The sequence below is a fragment of the Mycteria americana genome, chromosome 12, assembly GCF_035582795.1.
Source record: "Mycteria americana isolate JAX WOST 10 ecotype Jacksonville Zoo and Gardens chromosome 12, USCA_MyAme_1.0, whole genome shotgun sequence".
Classification (NCBI taxonomy): Eukaryota; Metazoa; Chordata; class Aves; order Ciconiiformes; family Ciconiidae; genus Mycteria; species Mycteria americana.
The window spans coordinates 13,437,331-13,462,608 of record NC_134376.1 but is presented as its reverse complement, the minus strand read 5'-3'; the positions used below and the strand labels follow the sequence as shown (position 1 = coordinate 13,462,608).

General features: G+C 38.2%; 1 protein-coding gene across 1 annotated transcript in view; it reads right to left on the bottom strand.

Annotated features, from left to right (window-relative positions):
- The window catches only part of GRIN2A (glutamate ionotropic receptor NMDA type subunit 2A), a 196,810-nt gene that overhangs the window by 77,132 nt on the left and 94,400 nt on the right, over positions 1 to 25,278 (bottom strand). The window contains exon 3 of the mRNA XM_075515172.1: positions 4,220 to 4,812. Within this exon, the coding sequence (XP_075371287.1) occupies positions 4,220 to 4,812 (593 nt within the window). The remainder of the gene's footprint in view (positions 1 to 4,219; positions 4,813 to 25,278) is intronic.

The following is a 25,278-nucleotide window of genomic DNA, read 5'->3' as shown; positions in this document are numbered from 1 at the left end:
CTTAAATGAACAAATCCTTCGTAAATTGGCTGTTGATCTGTATGCAGGAAAAGATTAAACAGATTTGCTGGATTATTCATCAAACCATTGTGTCCATTTAATACCTGATTTTGCTCAAAAGAAAAAGAGGAAAATTTATCTGTCATTGCTAAAAGCTGGAATCAGAATATTGAACTTGATGAATGAATATCGGGACTAGAGAGACAGCATTTCCCTTGCCCGCTGAAGAAGACGCTGCCTCGTAGCCACACTGTAAGCTAACAGGAGCACAACAGCAAGGACAAGAAAATGAACAGTGCGGTAGGCCATGGAAAGACAGCAACATTAGGTAGCACATTTCAAAACACTGTTCCCACTGAGTCCCCACGTTTTTAAAGTAGAGTGATTCAGGGCAGGATCAACTAATGCATTTGTATCTGGCCCTTTGGACCTCACATTGCTCCTGCTCCCTGACTCTGTGATGACGAACAAAGGACACCGTGCTTGGGAAGGGGATGAAATGGCTGCCCAGAGCAGTTTGGACAGCTTTCTAGCCCTACGCCTTCACTACCAAAAGTAAGACGAGCCTTGAAATCCTGCGTATTATTTGGTTGTATTTGGAAACGGAATGTAACCAAACATAAACACCGCGTGGTAAACGCCTGACTGCCTATGGCCAGAGACATCTTTTTGCTTTTCAGGATAACAACAATAGAGCACCAGCTTTGTCATCCCCACCCATCCCAGTACAGATCAGAGCGGTTGGAAACGTTGCTGTGAAATGTATCTCCCGGGGTTATGACCTTTATACACCGCACGAGGACTCTTCTAGACAAAGCAGAAGCGTTTCTATTCACAAAGTGGCAGCATTTTCCATGACGCCTGGCAGGGTTATTTTGTTTTGCTGTTTGTTTGCTTACATGTTTTCCTTTTTTGAGAGAGAGCAAGCATTTGTTCAACTGACATTGCATTAATGAGCTGCTAATTCTATCTATCCTGCTGCGCTACTGCCAGTATTTCACATAATAGTATTTTTCTGTCTTGGGAGAATCTGGGTCTTACACAGATGGGAAAAGATGATCTGAATCAATATATATATATATATATATGTATGCTTTTAATGCATTGAAAATGATCCCTGTATTTTATTTCAAATCCTTTATTCATTGGGAAAAACTAGTTTTCCCATGTGTATCAGAAATGAACATTGATCGAATCATTCAAAAAACTAAAGCAAACCTGATTTTTTCTGGGTCTAGAAAGGCAATAAAAGCATCTTAAAATTGCAGTGACAGGGGAAGGATAAATGGTGTGCTTCAAAACATATATATCTTCAAACCAATTTAATGCTCAAAGGATTTGAGAAAGAGGGAGGAGGAGCTTTCACTTCATGGCTCTCTTTACATAGAATTTCTTCATAAATGGAGATGAAAATCACTATCTACATGCGGGAAGTTGCACACAAAGCATTACCAACCTCCATTTACAAGCAAATTAGCTATTATGGCACAGCCTTAGAATACTATACTGGGTTTAAAGCTAAATTAGACTGTCATTGTAATAGACGGAGTCTAAAAATCCTGGTTTTTTGCTCCATTCTTGAGCTCGATTTTGCTCAAGCACCACCTCATCAGCCTCATTCCTGCTTTCCACTGAGTTCTCTGCTCCTGAGCTGGCAAGCAGGGTCCCTTTATGCAACCCTACTTCTCCAGCATTTATTTCCAGCACAAACAGGGAGGTACAGAGCAGCAGATCCCAGGTCCATAAGCTATTTACAATTACTTTAGCCCTTTTCATTGTGAGGATGCTCCAAAATCCTTTGTTCAAGTTAGCTCCTTAATACAGCATCATATATACATTTATCTTGTAGTTTAAAATATAAAGCTGCACTATCTGTGACCTGAAACTGTGAAGATTACCTTTCAGAATGAAGCCCCAGTTTAGGCATTGATTTGTCATGTAAGGAAGAAACCTACAATTTAATGATGAGGATAAGAAAGTACAATGAATTTATGTAATTCACCTTGGCATGGAGAGACTGGTCAGCTCCCAGAGATTACTTAGCACTGCTAAATGCTTGTATATACTTGCTTTTCTTGCAGATTATATGTGACAAGAACAGTCTTGGGGAGTTATTACATAAGAAGGACTATTTAAAGTTCATTCATTTTAGTGTAATTCTGACATTTCTAAATTAAAAACAGCCTGCTTCTTGTTCTTGTGGTGTTGGAGAAGCTCAAAGAATCTCCGGTATGGAAAATATATTCTCACTTCATAGCGCAGTGTTTTGCATTGGGAAGTGATTTTATTAACCACAGTGCACTGTGTTACAACTTTGCCTATTAATAATTTCTATGTGCATCATGCACTGCACACTGCAGAATCTCCTGGTGAAGTCTAATCTCACTGCCCTAACACTCACAAGCCCTATTCTTGTAGTTGTACAGATTTAACGAGAAAAAAATGATTGTTTGAAGAAAGACAACTTTTGCTGAATACTGAATACCTAATTCAAGTCTACAGTAGTGTATTACCAAAACAATGAGGTAGGAGTCCTTTTCAAAACAGGCTCAAGTTTTTGTGGCCCATCCAACTGAACCACAGTATTTTAAACATCAGCACTTCTGAGGACAGAATACAATTTAACTTCACAGAAGCTGGTGTTCAAATATTAATAATGAACTTTTTTGCTTGTACAGATCCCACTGTTAAGGCACAGAATGCGGTTAATGGGACGCCAGTAGCTTTCGCTTTTATCTGGCATTGTCAGCATATGCGTTAAGAAGAACCATATGAGGGTCCCATGCTGGGTGCAGGTCGGACAGTCATCCCGGCAGGGCCTTCCAGCTGCTCTGCCCTGACACGAGGGACCATGCGATGGCTTTCCCTGAGCCATGCTGGACCAGAGAGCCGCCCAGTGCTGCCTCCCGTCACTCCCCAGGGGCAACTGGGGCAGCAGGAAAAGAATCACAGATTTTCTGCAACACCTCTGGTAAACTTGTACAGTTTTACAGCTTAGAAATAGGAAAGGGGAGACCGAAAAAAAGTGGAAGTGTCATACGAAAGGCAAGCCCTCTCTAAGGACAACTGTACAAGTTTCTGAATGTTGGTCACACTGTTTACGAAATACATGTATGAAATGTTAAAATCCATTCACTTGGCAGTATTTGGCTTTTAAGAGAGCTTCTGAAGAATGCTGGGAAAAAAGATGCCATTTTCATGGAAAACAACTGTTCCAGGACATCATATGGCAATCAACCCCTGATCTAAATATGCACATACATCTCAGAAGATCAAAAATGTTCCACAGTCTCCCATATGAAATCAGCACTGACTTTACTTCTTGTGCCAATTCCATCCTGCTTTCCTGTGGAAAGCGCTTCATCTGCAATATTTGGTCAGAACAAATTTCATAAATACTGCCTAGGAGCTTCCACACGAGATATTGTAAAGAGCTATTAAAAAACATGCAAGATTCCCTTTACTTCATCTCACAAACCAGATAAAGAAATATATTACTGTGTGGCATGTATTATGCAATATTTTGGATAGAAGTAATCAGGAGTACCACGTCTAAAAGGGATAATTAAAAGGCAAAAAAAAAAAAAAGCAAAGAATCCTGATTTAAACCTTGGTAGTTCCCATATGACAAACTGTTTTGAGAAAACATCCATATCAACTTGGATTAATGCAGATTAATTTTTATAGTTATTCTAGTACAGGTGACAAAAATAAAATCCTCACAAGCAGAAGTGACAGATTTCAGTTATTAGGTGACAAAAGCTGCCTAACTAATCTACTACTTCTATAATTTCCAGGGACACCTCTTTAACACTGCACATCTCTTGTCTTCTAAAATATTACCAGGTTCCTGCTGATGCAAGTGATTCAGGCACAGCCTCCAGAGCATTTTGGCAATTTTACCTCATAGCTAAAGTACACAACGGCACGATTTTAGTAACTCAGCTTCATACCGTCTAAGACCAATTTCTGTCATGTCCTACATCAGATCCAGAGCAGTATTTATTCTCCACAGCACATAACATCATTTCCGTGCACACAGTTATCAGTGCAGCAAGTTCTCTTGCATGTTCCCTTGGAACATCTGAAAATCATTGCTTAAAAAGGGCATGATGGGATTAACAAAAAACGATATTCTCCTTCAAGAAACATATAATGGCAATAGAATGGAAAATTACCAAGGTTATGTAGGGAAAAAACCCAAACCAATAAGCCTTACTTGTGCAAGGTATGAGATGGCCGGTCATTTTTCTCCAGTTGTCCATAGCAGCTAGTTTTTGCTTCAGGAATGAAGGAGTGTTTTTCCAGCATGGCTGATGCAGCAGTGGCAATAATCCCAAGGCCATCCCGTACCCGAGCTTCTAAGCTGTAGTCCCATTCATCATAAGATGCTGAAATGAGTCCTGAAGGAAACTCCTTGGGAGTGATTTCTGTGTTACCACTAACCAGGCTGGGAACTATCCAAAAGAAATCATAGCCAGTAAGGCCCAGGGAACGAGCCTCATCCAGTATGTAGACAGCTTCATCCTTGGAACAATATAGCAGGATGACAGATGAATGAATTTTCTTCAGCTGAATTTGGGTCTTGGCATCTCCAAAGGCGGTATCGAGTATGATGACGTTCTGCATGTCCCAGCCCACAAAACTATTTTCCACTGTGGTCTTAATGACATTGATGAAGTCTCGATATCCAGGGAAGGTGGTGGTCACCAGAGAGAACACGTGCCAGTCATAATCCTGCATGATCTTCAGCATGACAATGGCTTCTTGCTGGATGGAAGCCCCAAACTGGAAGAACGTGGACATCACATCCTAGAATACCAAACACAGTGAAAGGTTACTAATATTGTACCAGTCTGAAGAGAATAGAATCTCTAATTCTTCCGCTCTCTTTGGTCCACCATGGCTACCAAACTTTCATTGCATTCAAATAACTTTCTGCAACTTATCATATCCATATCATTAATAAGCAAAACTGATCGTAAGTAAGTACCGCAGCTAATTAAAATATTTGCCAAAAAGTGACAAACAGACACTTACATAGGACATTTCTGACTGCTTGATCACTTGAAGACAACTCCTCAAATCAGTACTTACTGAGGAAGCTCCCTAGAGACAGCCACCCACTGTTAAACAACTCATCTCCAGCAGGTAGCTTTAGATTCATCAAACTTATTAGGAATGCAACCCAATAATTCATACTAATTTTTAGTTACAATGGAATTAAATTGCAATGCACATGCTGTATATATATGAAGAAGCTCTCTACTTCCAGACCTAATGTCTGAGGGATTCTTCGTTTCCACAGGTTCATTGGAGTTGGTGGAAGCTGTCAAACTCTGCAGAAGTAGATTTATCATCCCCGGGTACTGAGTTCACTGCTGGTCGTGGGCTCACTCCTGATCACGCTCCATTCAGAGCACATGGCCCATTGATGCCTGATGTAGAATTAGCAGGATGGGACTGCAGGGACAACCAGCAAGCTGCCGGTGTCCTCATTAAAGGACTTAAATGGAAGTAAATTCAAACAACGGCCTCATACGTAGCTGCACTGCCTGACACAGCTGTGCTGTCGGTTTGCTAGGAGACTTGTTTCTAATATTTGTCTTAGGCTTTTACAATATTCATAACATTTTATAGAGCATAAGGGCAGGTGCCTGTTATTTTAACAGCATCTATCAGGAATAGGCAACGCAATAATATATTTTGTTGGCACTAAATTTACGAACATTTTCATTGGTCTATTTTCGCCAAGTTGCTGTAAGATCTAAATTTATTTTGGAATTTTACATTCTAGATTTATATACGTCACAATTATTAGAGTACCAAAACTGTACACAGGAAGCTATATAATTCTTTATTTTCATTTTACTTCAGTATTTATTCCTGACCAGTGGTGGCAACTTATGTACATCATTTTCAGATACAGAAAGCATGAGCTCCTGCTGAAAGAAAAGCTTATGACTTAAAAATAAGATATTAACCATTCAAGATTTCTTATGCAGCCTTTACAGGAAAGACAGACACGGTGCTTTTAATTTAAAGAGTTTTATGAACGTGGTTGCGAACTGCTATCCTATTTTACATTGCGGGGAACAGAAACAGATTAATTGCCTTAGGTTTCATGGCAAGGTGGTGTTAAACATACAATTATTAGTGAGAACGGTAACTCAGCTCTACAAGTTCTGTATTTTATCTACGGAAATCTATTCAGAGCAACCCGAGTGTCTTTTTTTTTTTTTTTTTTTAATAGAGATGAGTGTTGTTACTTTCCAAGTGTTAAGAACCTGACACCAGGATTCTATATAGCTTGACAGCAATAGAAGTCTTACGACCTGCATCAGACCATGAAGACTGATATTGAAGGTACAAAATACACACTACTGGTGGTAATGAAATCATCTGCCATGGCTGCTTTGGTACCTCAAAGATGGCATTCTGAATGCCAGTGCCAGATTTGCAGTGGTTCTGGGTTAATTACAGATGTTGTAAGACATATTTGGGAGAAGAATTGAATTAGGAAGATTTGATTGCTGAATGCTTCTAGGAGCTATTTCCTGGTGACCTGCGCTGTATACTTACAAACAAACAAACAAACAAACAAACAAGCTTCTCATCTGGGGACACTTACAGCTAACGAAACCCAGCACACAGATATCTGCCCAGCGTCAGCATTAATGGCTTAGTTACTGATATACTATTACAAAGTAAATTAGATATCTAGAGACAATGCCATGAATCCAAGTTTGCTGTAGCTTCCTAATTGAGCATTAAAAAAATATTGTAATGCAAAGTCAATCACTTCAGTTTTCTTCTCCAGCTCTTATCTTACCCTCATTTATACTTGTGATTATGCTAAATAACAGTAAAAATAAGTAAAATAATTTACAGTAAATTAAATAGATTATTTCCATCATATCCTTTCACTCTACCCCATTTCTATATATGGTTTATGGCTACTAATGTAGTGGAATAATTCTTTCAAACAACACATACACCTTGGCCCTCCATGCATCACAAGGAACTTCTCCAATATGGCAACTGAAGATGAAGTCTTTGATGGCAAAAAACAATGCACATGGACATTTCCAAGCGTGACCTTTCTAACTAGTAAATACAGATTTTTAAGCTAGAGCAGTCCTTGTCATCTTCACTGGCCATGAACAACAGCCTTGTGCACAATGGCCTGTGTCACCATTACAGGAGTCTGACACAAGAAAAGTACCAAAAAGAAATCCTTTCCTTTTGTAAACATTTTGTTAGAAAAATAGTTTATAAAAGGAGCTTTGATTAAACATTTTTATAAAGTTCATACCCATATTACATGAATCCTTTTCACATAATTGTGAATGTGAATATTAGTCAAAATCAGGCAATTAATACCAATTTGTGATCAGAATGGTGAAAAAATTGTAATTATATGGTGAAAACAAGTTTGGGTTCAGGAAAAGTGGAGATACAAATATCACAAGCGAGATTTTCATCTGAAGAAATTCCATGTAGCTCCACTGACTTAATGTGATGCTTTTATAGAGCTGAAGATCTGACTGTATGTGTTTACAATGAATTTGAAACAGATGGAAGATTACAAGCAAATTGCAGCCTTAGGAACTTCAGCAGATATTTAAATGCCTATAAGGAGAATATTCAAGGACATATTATCCATTAAGTTTAGGGGAAAAAAAAAAAAGAAAGTTTAGTGCAGAAACAGTAAATAAATAAATAAAACTATAAGGGATTCAACTATTGTATCCTTAAACATCTACAAAACTGTTGATTTTGGGGTTTTTAAAGCTTCACATTCTTCCTGAAACACATTATTATTCCTCTGCTTTATACCGACTTAGTATTTTGTTACACAAATAGAATTTAAGTTCTACTTTCCTATATTCAAAAGCAAACTAAAGTGATGTTTGTAAAAACCCACAATTATTCAGTTATTTTCATTTAACTGTCATCTTGTCATCTATCAAGACATCTAAGTCATTGCTGAAGTAGGAATACAGGTGTAATATTGGAGGTGCTTTAAATGCACATCAGAAATATGTTCATTTTCTTTCCTCAGTGCCCCCATCTATTGAGATTATTGGTGAAGGATGCAAGGAAGCTCCACCACTTATCCAATACCAGAGAATTTTATACAAAGGAATTCCACAGATAAATCTCAAAGCACGCAAATCCCAAGATGTTACACTGATATGAGCAAAAATCTAGTTAGAAGTAGTTGTGGAGATGACTAAGTAATACTTTATTTGATTTTTCTCTTCTAGCTTCTTAGCTGGATTCTACCACAGCCATGTAAACAAAAAACAGCAATGAGAAGAGAAGGAAAAGAACAAATGAAAACTTTTCGTTTCTTCCCGTCTTGCACATGAACATACAGTTTATAGCAAAACATCTCCCCATATGTTTCACACCAGAAGGAAGCAATCCTTCAATTGCTTCTTGCTTAACATTATTCTTGAATTTTGTATACAATATAAAATTCTGTCATTACGGAAAAAGGGCACTTCACTGTTCGCATGCTCGTGCACAAAACAGAGCAGCTCTCTCTGATGCTGTCATTTCATAGATTAATATATTAGAGTAAGTTGCTTTTTAATTAGTGTACAGAGTCTATAAATCTGTCACTGTTGTCAGAATTGCACATTTCGCTTCCCCAATTCCAGCAAATTACAGGAATATTTCTCTCGAACCCTCATCCTCAGCTCTTTTCATGACATCTTCGTTTCCTAGCTCCAGCTTTTCCATGAGAGCAGCAGGGCACATTCACAGCTGCTGTAGCAGCTGAGGTAAGCTTTGACAGTAGTTTATGCCTGCTAGGGAAAAAGCTGCAATAGCTGGTTAGTTAAAGAAAGAAACATTTGTTATCTAAAATAGTATACCTTTTGTTAAATGAAAACGAAGCGCTAAACCAGAACAAAATAGGGGTCAACATAAGACCAAATCGATTTTCCACTTGGCAGATTTGTCGAGGACAGTTGTTTCGCTGGTAAGACAACGTTATGACAGGAAGCAAAAACCAGCCTGGAACACGGTTTAAAAAGCAATCCAGAGGATGATTTTATTCAGCTAGAAACAAAATTATTATGACAGGACTAGAAGTAGGACTTTAAAGTTATCCGAATTACTTCATTCTTACTCACTCTGTATCTTCCACAGAGATCCAGCAAAAATTATTTTTTTCCTATTTTACACCAGTGTCACTTAGATATTCCATTTTTATAACAGATTTAAGGCATGCGGTGCTAGGTTTACATATACAGTGCAAGCTGTTTCCTGCTTAATGAATTATAGTAGTTATTTGGCATTTTTATGAAGACTGGAAAAACTGAAAACCAGAGATGAGTCATGAATTTAAGCTGAATAATTTAGCATCACATCAAAAATATACAGAAGGAAATTATTTGTATCAATCTCAAATGTAGGTAAATAGCGTATCTTGCAGTGTGTTAACTTGGAACAATTTTTTTAGATTACTTGAACTGATGTATTGATCCCCTGGTAAACATGAAGTGAATCCTGTTTATCTGCCATTAATATCTAGGTTTCAGCCATACGGTCTTCCTTTGCGCTACTACAGAGACCCATGCAAACCTTTCAGTCAATGCAAACACTGAAGTGGAGAAGCTGAAAGGAAAACCTTTCCTCCCAAGATACCGTCCACATTTCTAAACTCGTAAGTTATTAAATTCCTGCCTCTATCCATTAACAGTATAGAACATGCAATTCCCAACACAAACATCTCACTGCGGCACCCAGGGAGAAAACTCCCCCATTATCACCATGGGAGCAATTTGGGGGAAATTATACAAAATTATGCACTTTCAGGCAAAGCAGAGCAACATGTGAGGGTGGAAATAATTTACTAATTATTACAAACAGCAGAAAAGATTTGTTTCCCAAGGACCTGTCACCTCTCTGGCCTCACACGTGGCAAAAGCACGCAGGACCCCCGCCCGCAGGTTTCTTGGCCGATACCAACCCCTCCTGTGGGAGCCGCGCTCCTGCCCTCCCGCGTGGGCTACGGAGCTGCCTGGGCCCCAGGCATCCCCCGCCAACCACCACCGCCCCACGTGGGACCCCCCAGCCGCCATCGCCCTGAGTCGAGCTCAGCTGCAGCGAGGCCGTGCCCAGCCCCAGCAGACACTGGCTTGCTCCTTGCACTCAAGCTGGAGCCCGACTCGTCCCCCCATCCTTGTCCAGCGATGCCTGGACCCCTGCCAGCCCTCCCGAGGCACGGGCTGAGCTGAGCGGGAGGCAGGGGCTCTGTGGACGAGGTGCGCGGGCTCCTGCAGCCCCCGGCCGGTAGATTTGATGTTCTCCGCATCTGCCCGCGGAGACCTGTGAATGTGTTTCGCCATTTCTCACTGAGAAGACTAAGGCCTTCTAGCAGAGCTAGAAAAGGGATGGCAATTTTCTTACTCTGTAATTTAACTGGTGCAAATGCAGAGCCACGAAATGTATAAAGGTCAACAAAAAGGACGAACTGAGGCCTTACTTTTTATTTTAAAAGTTTGCTCTGGGAGAGGAACACGCAAGTTAGAAAAGGGCAGTAGCAAGCAAGGGAGTACATTATGGCTTTCCAACATCTGACACGTCCCCCTTTATTATTCCAAGGAATAAATATCAGGAAACATGATTTTGAAAGGTTAGCACCGGCTTAATCAAGCATGTTCTTTCCCATTTCCAGAGGGAGCCTGCAGGGATTAATTTTGCAGAGGCTTCTCTATTTTCAGGTCATGGTTTTATCCTAAGAATTTTCCTAGATAACAGATAGGGTTTGGGGGGGTTTGTTTTATTTTTTTTTTCCCTTTAATATATCCGTTTAATTTTATACTACTTGCTTGGCTTATCTGGGCCTGCTACAAGAGTTGGACTTCGTCACTATTTTTTCTATACCAGAATAGCAAATAAACAAGCACAAAGGAATGAGAACAGGGTTTCTACAGATCAATGCAGAGTCCACTGGTTTTTGATCCTTCACATTCTTCAAATAATACATTGTCATGTCTAATGAATTAAAGTAACTCAACATGCCATCACAGTGAAACAACAGAACTTGATTATGGAAGACAACTAGTTTAGCACAGAGCTCGTGAACCATTCTCCGGGCTGGAGCGCACCGCCTGGGTTTTCACTGACAGATTGTCCAAACATTGGAAATTGTGGTGTCTCAGTCTGAGCTCCCGTTCAACCAGGACAGGCAAGGGAAAAATGCTTTCAAAGGCTGAAATGACATCAACAAGCCTGTGACCGAACTTGATAAAATCCTGAAAAGACTCATGTGAACCAGCAGGGATTTTTGTGTGGTCATTTGATGAAAGGTTTATTCACAAGGTGCCTCCTTTCTAGATAAATTTCAACTTCCACTGTTACAGAAACATCTTACATCACGAATATTTCAATGAGGAAGGGAAAAATTGTGGTTCTACAAAAAGGCAGCGTGGAGCTGGCTGTACCAGAGCTATTTGGGTGAGTAACAGCTATTGTACAGCTTTTGGGGTGAAAGAGAATCCCAACATGTAAGAAGAAACAGAGTACTGATGCCTGCAAAGAAGGTAAGGGAGAATAAAGAGTATTTTCAGACAAATTATATTTGCTTTGTATCTTCAAATATTTCTTGAATATAAATCAGTCACTCTTTAACCCATACAGGATCATGTGGTGCTGTAGGTCAGTGTAAAGTCTTAGCATTATCCTAAAATATTTTTCTTTTATGGAGAAGATGAGATTCATACAAAAATTTCTCATTTCCTATAGGTATTTCTTAAAAACGTGTGTGACCTAATGTATCAATTAGTGAGCGAGAAGGACAGGTTTTATGCCACAGATTATAGCTGAGTATCATTTCTGTTATGTCCCTTGTCATGACTGCAGATAAATGTTTTGCCATTTGTAAATTTAGGTGTCTGATTTTCTCATGGTTTGTACAAGCAGCGTCCTTCTGGTTTAGTCATGTAATTAGTCAGCACTAAACCGATGCAAGTAAATAGTCTCTTGAAGAGCCCCAAAAAGACTTCATTTTCTATGGGAAAATGACTTTAAATTAGCCATGTAGCACATCTTTCACCTCAAGGAACACCTGAGTTCACATGGAGCGCTCTTGAGTCTGTCCTTTCAGTGAAAACTCTTCAAACAGTTGTTATGAATGATTGGAGAGTAATCAGGAAAGTCAGTGACTTTTCAAAGACAAGGCAATTGTGTGAAGATACTCCAATACTGGTGAAAGTAACTGGCTTTCTGCTGTATGGAAACATTAATCTGCCAACAATTCACATTTGATAGATCACAGCAAAGTTGTGGTGACAGTGTTAGAAGAAAATGTGGTCCTGGTCCTGTTCTCCCCACAGCAACATGAGAAAGTTTAGAACAAACTGATGATGATCTATTCTGTACAGGTTACCTACCTGGATGAGAAAAATAAACAATGAAATGATGCTATGAAAGGAGGTAGAAAGAAACTGAAACCCAAACCATGATTTAACTGCAAGACTTTCAAAATGTGCTTGTTGGAAGGAGGAAAGCCTAGACTTATTTTCAGAAATAAAAATTCATTTTGCAGAATCATAGAAAGCTTTTCACCAGGTATTAGAAATAAAAAGCATTAAGAGAGCATCAGTGCACTTGTGAATTAGCCTGGTGAAAGGCCAAGACTCAGGAAATCCAGCGGGGATAGACACTGATGTCCGAGGAAAAGAAAAGTCTGGATAACTTCCCTCTCCTAGTTCTGGTATTTCATTGGAACTCACATAATTTACCTCTAGAAATAAAATACCACAAAGACATAGGATGAATGAAGGATACCAGCTAAATGAACCAGACAGGTCTCTGGGAAAGAAATAAAAATCTTGGTATATAGACTATCCATCCCCACTATCCCACTCTCTTATATTCGCACTGGGGCATTATTTACTGATGTTCACGTTGTTTCATATCAGTATTGAGATACTACATATTTTACTACCAAAACAACATGCTGGGCTATGTGGAATTTCTCACCTTCCTCAAGTTTCAGTCTGTGACTACAGAGAATTATCTATCAAATCAATTAGTTCATTTACTTTGAACTACATCTGCTCCCACAAGGCCATCAGAGATGAGCTTCTCTTGATTCATGGGCAGTTTGGGGAACTTTAATGGATATAAAATCAAAGCATTTAGTTTACAGTGAGTTATATTATTTCTTGGAGCAGACAGCTAGTTCTAATTATAAATCTTGAAAACAATCCTGCTGTTAATGGCCATGCTTACTGAAAACAACCTTGTATACAGGGTTTAACTGTCCAGTTTCACAATAAGACCCTGATAGCCAGGTTTCAGTACAGGCAGATGGATCTCCAACACAAAGGAAGATTCTAAAATTTCCAAGGGAGTCCAAAAAGAGAAACAAATGAAAAAGCAGTGTTTTATCTTCCTCTTTCAATAAAAGGTGAAGCTTGCTAATCTCTATTTTTTAAATTTTCAGCAAACAAAATTTCATTCTAATAGTTTAGTCTTACAGACTTTACTGCTCAAAAGGGTTATGTCATTAGTCTTTTTAAAGTGCAATGGCCACATTTTATCTGATTAACAGCTTTTTACAGCACCAGCCTAATTCGTTTTTTATCAAAATCAGTCATCCAAATCGATTTTGCTCTACCCCAGCCATAAGTTTAAATATGTACACAAATTACTCAGCCATCCACGGAATCTGCTAGAATCCAATTTACTTGACTTCTTTTTGGGTACCTGCTAAATTAAAATATGTAGGTTTGGTAATATTTTTTCAGTTTAATGGTAATATTTCAGCTAAGCAAAATTTCATGTGCTTACATTACTATTGCTGTGGAATCAAAAAATATAAGTTGTTGGAATAACTTATGGAAATTTTCAAGAATCAATGCTATGCAATAATTCATCCCCGAGACAAATTTTCATTCCAGCTATTTGGTGTCTAATGCCCTAGCTGTTTCACTTAACTATAAGATGACATCACAGAGTAATTTAGATAGGTATCGTATACCCCCAACCTATAGGAAAAGTGGTTCAGAACAAGGATTTAGAGTGGTTGAGGACAAGTATGATTCTCTGTTCAAATTTTCTATCTTATCTAGCACAAATATTGCACAAGAAAATTCTGCATAACAAACCGCTTACAGCTTATGCATCAACAAAATTTGCGAAAGGATTTTCATAGAGTTTTTGCCATTAGGAGCTTTAAAATCAACACCATCCAAACTTATTAATCCTGTAAACAGAATCAAAACTTTACTTACCCACAATAACATTGAAATATGCTATGGCCAAGAATCCAGCATTAAATCCAGAATCAGTAACAATTTATCATTTAATGGCAGCTGAATCAAACCAAATAGGCTGATTACTTACAGTATGTATTGCATGTGTGCATAAATGCCATACACTATATAGAAAGATATGCATAATTAAATATCAATAAAAATGTCTTAAGACATCATCTCCTTATCTGAAAACATTTGGTCTCAATTGAATGCTAAAATATTTCTCACTTGTGTTGATGATGAGAAGCCAGAAAACCATTAACTAAGTAATTTCCATACATCTACACTTAACAAGTAAAAATGAAGGCAACAAACAACCTCCTCCTCCACCCCCTTTCACCAAATGGTGAGTATAAAATATTAAGCAAATAAAAGAAATATAAAACCAATTTAATTTTTTACTGTGTGGTTGTAACTCTGTGCTTTTCCTTTATGAGCCAGGACTCTTGGACTAGCCACCTCTATGTACCTAGTCTGCTTCAGCAGCATTGGACTGAAGAGAGAAATCCAACAGCAAGAGGCTAGCTGGGGAGGACAAACAGATAGGCAGATGGAAAGGAAATTTTTTGAGAGGACGGCTAAACGGAGTTCAAGGAGCCATTCAGAGCATCTTTCCATGGCAACAGAGATAAGTGGGAGATATTCAAGTAGCAGAGGAAGATGATGATAAGACGAGAGATTCAAAATTCTTCAAGAAGACATATGCATTTTGGTTCCCCACATAGTTTGGGTGCTAAACAAGAAGAGGTGCAGCCCTGACTCACCTGCCTTTGGAAGGCAAAGTCACAAAAACATCGTAACTTACCCAAAGCACGCATGCTGCTTTTAAATTCTTCTAGAAGGAAGTGTTTCAAAATACTCAGTATACTCCTCTGCTCTTATGTACAATCAGCAGGTCTTTAGAAGAGAGCGTACTGAAGGGAAATACCATTTATGCTTATCCTTTATATTCTCCTCTTTAGGCATCATCTTTGGCCTCTGGGCAAAGCTACAGGTGCTCTTCTGTTATGCTAATGGCAATCACATGCTTTCTCAAAGTGAGTGACCAGCCCATCAGTCTAGCAATTTATCCCTTTCCATTGTACATTTAATAGCAGCAGGTCAGAAGCAAATTCAGTTACAAAATTTCTGATATGTATGATCTTACATCAGTAAGTACTTACAGTAAGTACAGTACTGCACAGATATGTAAGTACAGTACTTACATATCACCCCAGCTCAAGACGAGAGGGTGGCTAACTGCATATCTTAGAATGAATCCTACTGATAAGAACATAGCCCAAAGTACACCAGCAATGGATGATCTTTCGCTGGTATTCACTGCAGAGCCTTTGAATAATCATAGCTGAAATCACAAAACAAAACACATTTGCGTTAAAGTAGTTGCAAAGTTTCCAGTACTCAGAGCTACTACATCCATACGAGAAGGAACATAGGAAGAATATGGAAGGAGGAGGAATGTGGAATTCAGCTGTAGGCAGATACAACAGTTTTGCAGTATCAATGTGCTAACCAGATAAGGACATGTGCATTGAACGTTGCATTCTGTGATGGATGGTAAATCAGGTACTATAACAGAGATAGGCAGACAAAAAACTCTGTTGCACCTACTTTTTCTGACTCTACCCACACTGTTCCACACTTTTGACTTAAATCTACATTTTCTTTTTGGCATTCTGTTTAAGGGTGCATCGACTTATTTAGTAAGACATTTGCCAAGCATTGTTCCCATGAGCAAATACTATTCTGGGCAGAAAAGCTTTACCAACATATATTCAAATTACTGAGATTTTTATATGGGCAGTAAAAGTATTTCTTCTATGAAATAGCTCAGCTCAAGTTACTTTTCCTTAGTTAAGTAGAGGCAAAATACCTTTAAGCATGGTTCTGATTTACAGTAAGTATCAGAGGGAAAACATACCTTCAAGAGAGGAAATGTTCAAAATGCTAAGTTTAGGTCCTTACAAGACATAGTAATTCTTTCTAGAAATTATTACAGATTTGACAGTCATACTAGATACAGTAAATACTGCACTGCTATAGCAAATTGAGTATCTCATTTCCAGCCATAAAAAACCATGTTTGTACAATGTTCAGTACAGTGTGAAGAGGACTGAAACCATCTTCCTTAACCTGCACAATATCTTCATACTTTGAAGAGAGAGACATAATAACCCTTGTACTGAATACAAATAAGTAACAAGACATATTATTTCGGTTCATATTTTTAATGCCAGAAATTTTTATAAGTTTTATTTTATTATTATGCATATAGCTATTTCCTAGACAGGTACAACACCACACAAATCAATGACTTCTATAGATTCCTATGAAAATATAAAAATAAACTTCAGAGTTTTTGTAACCAAGGTAGGAAACATGAAAGACAACTGATCTCAGCATAGACTACAACAGTTAATAGATTTCTTCAAGTATCCATAAAGCAACTAATTTGTAAGTACCCTCACATCTAAATTCAATGGGAGCTTCGAGTGCTCAACAGCCTCCAAAGGTGGATGTGCTCATGCAGAAAGGAGCATCTGCACAGATGTGAGAGTTCGGCCATGCCCATTGTATTTATGCTACTACATGTGTCCTCAGAAAAGTGTTTAAGTACTCAGTTAACTGAAGTCTGCCAATTGTCTACCAATACGAAGTGGGGGTACTTGCTCATTTTCCTTAATGGAACTGTGCATCAAAGGGATTTAGATGCCAATCCTTTGGGTTCCTTTGAAAAAAAGCCTTTTGTGTAGGATGGCTAACAAACAAAACACCTGCTCTTACAAGTTGTTAAGTGCCTTCAGTTCCATACATAAAAGATGAGTGCTCATTACATTTCAGGGACCTTATGTAACAAAGCTTGTTAAGAAGGTTGCAGCTGCAGTTTAGATTTCAGTGTAACAGGCACAAAGGATTGTGCTTTGCCTTAAACTAGTGTATCTTGATTTGTCTCCATTTGTGTCCCCTAGTGCCGTACCCTAGAATAACAATTTTAAGTTTACAGACTACAAGATCGCTCTTCTTTTGCAGGTCCTTTAGAAATAACCCATGGACCTTCTGGTGTCCAAAATCCAGTCTGAAAAATACTGAGACTTGAAAGCAGCATCCTAGCCATTTCCGTCTGATACTTGCTATTCACAGCAGGTGTAATATTTTACTATGATTAAATATCTTATTAAAATAAGTATTTGAGGATTGATCCTCGAACTTGCCACGGCTTACTGTGACATGATGTACTACCAAAAAGGAAAAGAAAAAGCCGTGACCTGATTCTTTGCAATATACTCCACCAAAACTCCTGGAATATGTGTGAAATGTGGAAGAACAGAGGACAACTTCACTGCACAGCTCTCACTAGGCAGTTCTGGCACTCCTTTACATGAATCATAGTTCTCTATATAAAAGCAATGCAACTCTGAGTTCGCCAGATGATGATATTTCATGTTACGTTAACAGATAATTAAAAGATGAATAATGAATCTGAAGCGAATCTCCCCCTTTTGTGTAAGGAAGATGGATCTGTGGAGCAAGCAGGGATTGTCCTGTGTTCAGGAGCAGATACAGCTCATTTTAGGGAGAAAGGTGTTGATTTTTCAAATCACTACTAAATAAGGCAGTCTTCCTGCACAGTGTGTATTGAAAACTGGGAGAGAAAAGAAAAATGAGATGTAAAATCTATGCCATATCACTTGACATGCTCCATTCCACACAAAGTAGAATCGTTCCCCCATATGAAGCTCTTCAGGAGATGGATTCCTGGCTGGATGGAAGTTCACGTGAGATCCGTGATTCTTCTCAGTGGACAGACATTTGTTGCTATAATTGCAACAGTCCGTCAGTTCACTAGAAATCTCAGAGAAATAAGCAGAAACAAGCTCATGTAGAGAAAAGCTCCATACTGATCCTCCCTGACTTTTATGAGAGTAAACTTGGTTTGCTGAAGATCAGGACAGGAGCAGGTACTAAGAACAAAAGTGTCACTATAAAACATGCAAAGAACAAATGACCGTGTTTGTATTACCAAACCCATGCTGCAGGGAATGGGTCAACGTCCCACAGCGTGCATCTTTTTTTCTCTATTCAGCTTTCCTCGCGCAGGGCAGCCTGGCAGGGACTTCAAAACCACTGGCAAGGAATTCAGAATCACTGAGCTACTGCAAAGGACCTTGGATAACAGGAGTGGAGGAGAGGAGCAAAATCCCACCCACTGAAAAGTGAGCAGTTCCTCAGCATAAGCCTGGACAAGAAGGGTAGATGTTAGACAGCACCCCAAAAGAGGAAGAGTCGGGTATGCAGGTACCTACTGGCCCGTGGGCTGAGCTTCCTGCTCCCAACAGACACCTTGCTAGGCATCCCACAAGTAAAAATTTCATCTACAACACTGCCTCTGAAAGCCATTTCTGGTGACAGCTCGGCTATTTCCAACACATCCTATACCAGTTCTGCTGTCCAGAGCTGACACAGAGCCAGAGACAAACATTCAGCATGTTGAAGACACCATTAGAAATAGATGAATACTGCAAAACAAATTACCTCCCTCGTGCGTAGCAGCAGATATTTTCTTTCACTGTTTGTGGATCATATATTATTAATAAACATTTGGACAAGCAATGGTTCTGGATAAAAATATTAAGTATGAAAGTTTTACCCAATTTTAAATGAAACACCTTCATTTGAAAACAGAAAATCCTCTGTCACTTGAATTTGTACTCTCTTTCAGAAAATATTAAAAAAAGCATAGAGCAGAAGTAATACAATGTGACAGGTGACTGGACACAAATCACAAACAGTTAAGGAATGCCATTTACAAAAGCCCTTTTCTTAATCGTCCTTATTATTAAACAAATACTAAGAGCAACATGATTTTAAATAAAATCAGTGAGGGCCAGTAAAAGTTTAACTCACTAAATTACAGCAGTAATTATCCATTATTCTTAGTAACGTAGCTTAGCCAGCAATAATCTGTCTGTCACTTCAGACTGTATTTGCACAATGACCGTATCATAAAAAAGCATTTTCACAAAAGCTGCAATTCAACAGCTATAAATTTTCAAAGATATAACAGATTTCCTTTGTAATAAGGAGTACAGCCTTAGAATAAGAAAGTATAATGCATTGCCTTATAAATCTTCCCTCCTGGAAGATTTATTTATCCCCAGTGATACGTAGAGTAATTTAGCACAACTCATGTTACAATGCCACATCTAATGAAGTGTCTTGAAACCATCCATACAGAAATAGTTTCTAGTCTCCTCTTTCAATTGACCATAAGTCTGGTCCAAAGGTGGTTTTACTACTACATATGAATGATAATGTGTTGCTATACATACCCATAATACAGGATATAACTGTACTCATTTTATCTTGGTATATCAAATGATAACATATCATCTGATTGTGGAATAAAAATTAAAGCTGAAAAAATTGTAACTTCTATTGTAGTCTGATAAAAAATTCAAACCTGTAAAATACACTATGCATAGAATTATGTACACTGAAAGACTTCTGCACATTGAATGCTTCATCCCTCTCCACGAGATTAAGTACATTTTCCTTTGATTTTTTTTGCCCAACCAATCTCATAAAGGAGTTAAATTTATTATTATACACTCACTCCATAGAAACAAGACACACAAACATTTTCTTGCTTACCATGAAAATATCAAATAGCTTGTGCTGATCAGTTAAAATATGCCATTTGTTTTTTCTATGGAAATTTGTTTTTCTTACAACCTCACCTAGACCGCCAAGAAAGAACAGATTTTATGGAGTATTCATGAGCAAAATTCAACACAAAGCACAGAATTAAAGTATAAATAAAAATAACATCATTAAAATAATATACAGATGCTTGGTGCTATGGCAGGAATAAGCATATATGGAAAAGTATTGTCTGCTTATAAGGAAGGACTCAAATTATTACTTGAAAATGAGACTACTCATCAAAATGAGACTAATAAAACAAAATGAGAGCTCAGCTGAGCAATGATATTTGTACATACATTGGTGAATTTGGAAATTAAATGGATACATAAGGGATATTCTCATTAACTCATTCATATAAATTGGTATGCAATGAGCAGAAGAATTTGAGAAGACAATGCTAAAAATTATTGTAGTTTCTTCAGCAAACAAGCAGAAGAGATACAAATGGGGCCTGATTGCTAACCCCACTATGTGGGAAGACTTTGCCACCTCTTCAGTTTCTTTCAGACGACTAGTTGAATGCACACTGGTGCATTATGAAGCCCACAGCTAGGTGCATATTCCTACTCATGAGTATGAAGTAATTTCCCAAACTATTTAAACATTTTCACAGTTTCTTAACATCTTTAACACAGACCTCTTCCCACCCCCACCAAGCAGCAGCTGAAGAATGTGTTTATATGAAAACAGGAGCACTTTTATTTACTGCAAAGCTTAGGGCAAATTCCTGCCCAATTCAGAAATACGGGGCCCATGCTCTTAAACTCTTCAGGATCTCCAGACAGTCTCAGGGTATTTGATGACTAAGAGGAGTAAAAGTTTAGTTAGTGAATGTGATTCAGTTGGCTATATACTCATAAACCAGTGCCATTTATTCCCTTCACAACCCAAATCAGAGAAGTCAACCTCTTTTATGCTCATCACATGGTTTTCAGAGCCCTGTCTCTACAGAGAGACTAGTGTGTGGTCCCATACTCCCCAAGAGCTTAATGTACATTTTTTGAAGGAGTGTGTTGACCAATTTCTATGTACTGGAGTACTATAAAAAATTGAGGGGGGGGAGGGTAGGGATGGGGATGAACAGATGACAAATCTAAATCGTTACAAATAAGCCGTGATCTTTAACTGCTGTGGGAAGGTGTAGCAGTCACACCGTTACCAATTTATAGTTAACTGTAGGACGTCTCGCTTGAATGGAACTTTCCATACAAACTATGTTAGTCTTTGTATTATTATTTGAATTGCCGTTACTTTCTTGGCAAGGTATGCAATTCAACCACCTTCAGAACAAATATTTTAGCTTCTAATGAAAGTTTGGGAGAGCACACAGCCCCAAGACCTTCTCATTAACATGTTTTGCCATTGCACAAGTTCTGTACTCCAAGATCTACAGACTGGGAAATCTTGTAAATCATGAGAACAGATAGCTTGGCAGCCTTTGCTCAGATTTCTCAGGCCAATGAATGATAATCAATATTAAAGCCAGCTGTGTTTAAAATTATTTAACCAATGTGTCCCATCCCCCTCTTTTTACTGACCTTTAATTTGTTACCTCCCATTGGCAGCTGTCACCCTTGTGGTGCAGCTGGAGGAAAGATTCATGTGAATACTCCTTGGTTGCTTCAGTGCAGAATCAGTCAGGTTGTCTTAAACAGTCTCCTGTGTCTCATTCATCTTAAAAATGGCCAACTCTGCTCAGATGATGATGAAGGCTGTGCAGTGATTTTCAGTGCTGCCGGAGCAGTAACCTCAAAGGAGAGGGATGGTATTGAACACTGCAGGGACTGGAGCAAGGGATGCAGACTGGAGTGAAATAACTTATTTCTGCAATTATTATCTGATCAAGACTTAGTCTCCTATTATTGAAATTTATTAAACTAATTACACCTCTAAAGTTTAGGTTAGATTCAGAGATTGTATTAACGTTTAAAAAATTCACTAGTGATTAGAATCTCACTGACGTTTGTAATGATATAAGTTACTAACTGCAAAGCAAAGCAAATATTATATCATATTGTCAATTCAAAAAAATCAGATCAGGCAGACTATCTGAAAATTACATGTCCACCTATTTAAACTCATATTCAGGATTTATATTTTCTATCTCTGAGCTGTAGCATTAAGGGACTATTTGGAAATATTAAACATATGCTAACACTTTAAATTTAAGCAAGCTTTGCATTTATTTAATGCAGGTTTTGCAGGTAATGTATTACACATCAGCTGTTCAGCTTCATTCTGCTTTGCACTATTATTGAGACCTTGACATCAACAAATAATTATTTCATTTTTGGTTTTGCTGCCCAGCATATAGGTATAACATCCTCTTTTCATATTCTGAACAGATAGTCCAAGTAATGCTGTTACACTAGAAGACAACACAGGTCTCTGACTGTCCCTTGGTATTTCTGATTTTGGCTATGCAGACCAGCATAAGAAGTGCTTTTTTGTGTTTTGTTTTTGGGGTTTTTTAATGTCTTTGCAGAGAGATATGAAAACCTGGGAATTTAAGAACAAATACTAACGATGCAACCAATTAATCAGTGCAACCAACTGAACATGCTAGGTAAACCACATGCAGAGAAAAAGCCAAAAGAATAACAAATGTCATTTGCATAAAAACAGATCATAAAATGCACACACTTTCCAAACAAGCACTGGTGATGGCTGTGATGTAAGGTCATGACAGTTCATTAGGCATGATTACACGCTTCCCTCTTGCCTAACAGAATGCTCACCAGTATCCAATTAATTTGAGGGTTATGAGTAAGTGACACCAGCTGACTGGAGTTATACGATTAAACCTAAAGACTACAGCTACAAGAACCTCTGGAACAATCTGTTCTTCGACCAAGTTCTACTTTCTAAATGGTCATAAAGCTGATCAATTCCCTGCAGGGTACTCTCAGTCTTTTCCAAGTCACGTCATTATACAGATCTAGGTACAGCTACATCCAGCATTTGGAGGCCGTGTAATAAAAATCTGTTTCAGAACAAATTTGTGGACTCTATCTGTTGGGTAATATAACAACTACGGCATATAAAAAGTATGAACCATAACAGGTCTAATATATACAATGCACAGCCAGAATCCTATATATACCCAAAAATACCCATATGTTTATATACACACTTATATACACACAGCAACAACATATTCCTCCTGTCATACTGACTCCATCATACTAAGTGGTGCCTTAATAGTTGATGAGTAATTTGAAGAAACTATGAAACCATTGCAGAACCAAAGATGTTTACTACTTTAGTCATTAAAAGCTTAAGTATCAGACTTTATTTTAATCAAGCGAGTTTTATAATGCCAAAACTATTTCAGTTATTTTCCAGTAGAGGGCAAGAACAGTGATTTCTAGTTCACTTAATACCACAAGAACATTACCTGTAATTTACCCATGAGCCAGATCAAGCACTAGAATAGCAATACTAATCTAAATGGACGTTTTGAAGACTTGTGATGAAGGTAAGCAGTGATAAAGCATTTTGTTTCTTGCTTGTTTGTTTTTTTCAGAACCCAGGTCATGTTCTGAGCTCTGTATGTATTCCTTCTCCAACACGGGCCACAAATTCTTTTCATATCCCAATTCCCTTTCCACAATCCTGCTGCCTTCCAAGTTTCTTTCCAGATTACACCTCAGATTGCCAAGGCCATTTAAAGTTAATGAAGGTGGACTGGCTGAAATTTTCTTCAGGCTACAATTCTTCCACAGTGCTTTCACCCCTGTCTCTCATGTCAGTAATAGTCTATGTACTGACAGAAACTGAACTCTGCTTTACTACACTTGCACATAGGCAGACTGATGAAACACTACAGAAAGGAGTAGCAAATTTCGTAACACATCATGCAGATCAAGCCTACAAACACACACATAAGATTGCAGGGATGTTCTTTCCTTTGGCACTGGTAAGAAATTGAAGACTTCATCAATTTCCAGAATAATATTTCTAGCAGTTTTCCAAATGTAAAATCCTAAAACGGTCAAGGCCTGATCCAAAATCTTAAACAGTTCTACAGCTGGTCAACATCCATGGCTGTAAAACCTGCATTTCTAACAATAAAAGGAAAGCAAATACCCATTGTATTATCTGTTACAAATTATGCAAGCCTTTTCCATAATATTTTAACCTAAATGATTTTTTAATTTCTAGATCTGTGAGGGATCCCAGCAGAGTCATTATCAAGTTAGAAATATGTTTCTCCAAAATACAGAGGTCTTTTTCTTATGATCAATATATCACATTCATCACCACTAATGATCTCAGAGTTGCTCAACTATTCAAACTTGTCTCAGGAAAAAATGATCCAAAAGACCAGATAGCGTCATCAGAAGAAGGCAGGGGTGGCGGTGGGACTACTGGATTATCCCAGGACTGGCATATGTTCATTAACAACTTCCAAACATAATCTAAACACATTCTAATGTTTCTTGACGAGGAAATGCCATATTAGGGTTCGTTTATTGAATCAAACTACAGACAACCCATTTTTTTTTTTTTCAGATTTCACAAATGCATATGAAAACTTGCAAATTGGTATATATAAACAATAAGCAGAAAAACCCCCACTTTTTCTTCATCTGTGCAGATCTGGCATGCCCTGTTTTCCATACATGACTAATCTCAAATTAGAAAAATCTGAGATTCCAAATTTAAATGTAAAGCCTCACAATACCTGAGTGCATAGCTGGTTGACACCCGGGAATAGAAAGCATTCACTTTTGCTAAAGGAAAGCAAGTATCTGTCTCTTTGTAACAAAAAGGGTGCAAACCTCTTCCAAAAGACTAAAAAAGGTGAATCCTTAATTTCCAGATCTGTGAGGGACCCCTTTAAAATCTCCTGGCATGATGCTTTCTTGGGTGGGGAACGTTGCTGGTTTGTGGAAGGCATTTTCTTCTGTCATTAAAAGGCTATGATAGAAATAGCTTTTGGGCTTTCTACAAATAATTAAGAGAAAATTAAATTCCTCCTCTTTTAAATGAGTTGTTTTAATTAGAAGTGGAAGAGAGACATAGCTCCCAAGTGACCCATAGTGCATGGATCCTCATTTCAGACAAACAAAAATGTCATCTGCAGCACGAAAAGCCTGTTTGTGGGTGTTGAACCCCACATGTGCTGAGCCATAATGATGATTTCTGGAGTGCTCACGGCTAATTTACAGGCTTTCCATAAAGATAGCATTATAGTGTTTGAATGCTTCCTAAACATAGAGAAGCTTATCCCAACACGTCTGTCTGTAATTATCCTGTTGAAGGAAAGCAAAGCAGACAGGGTAAT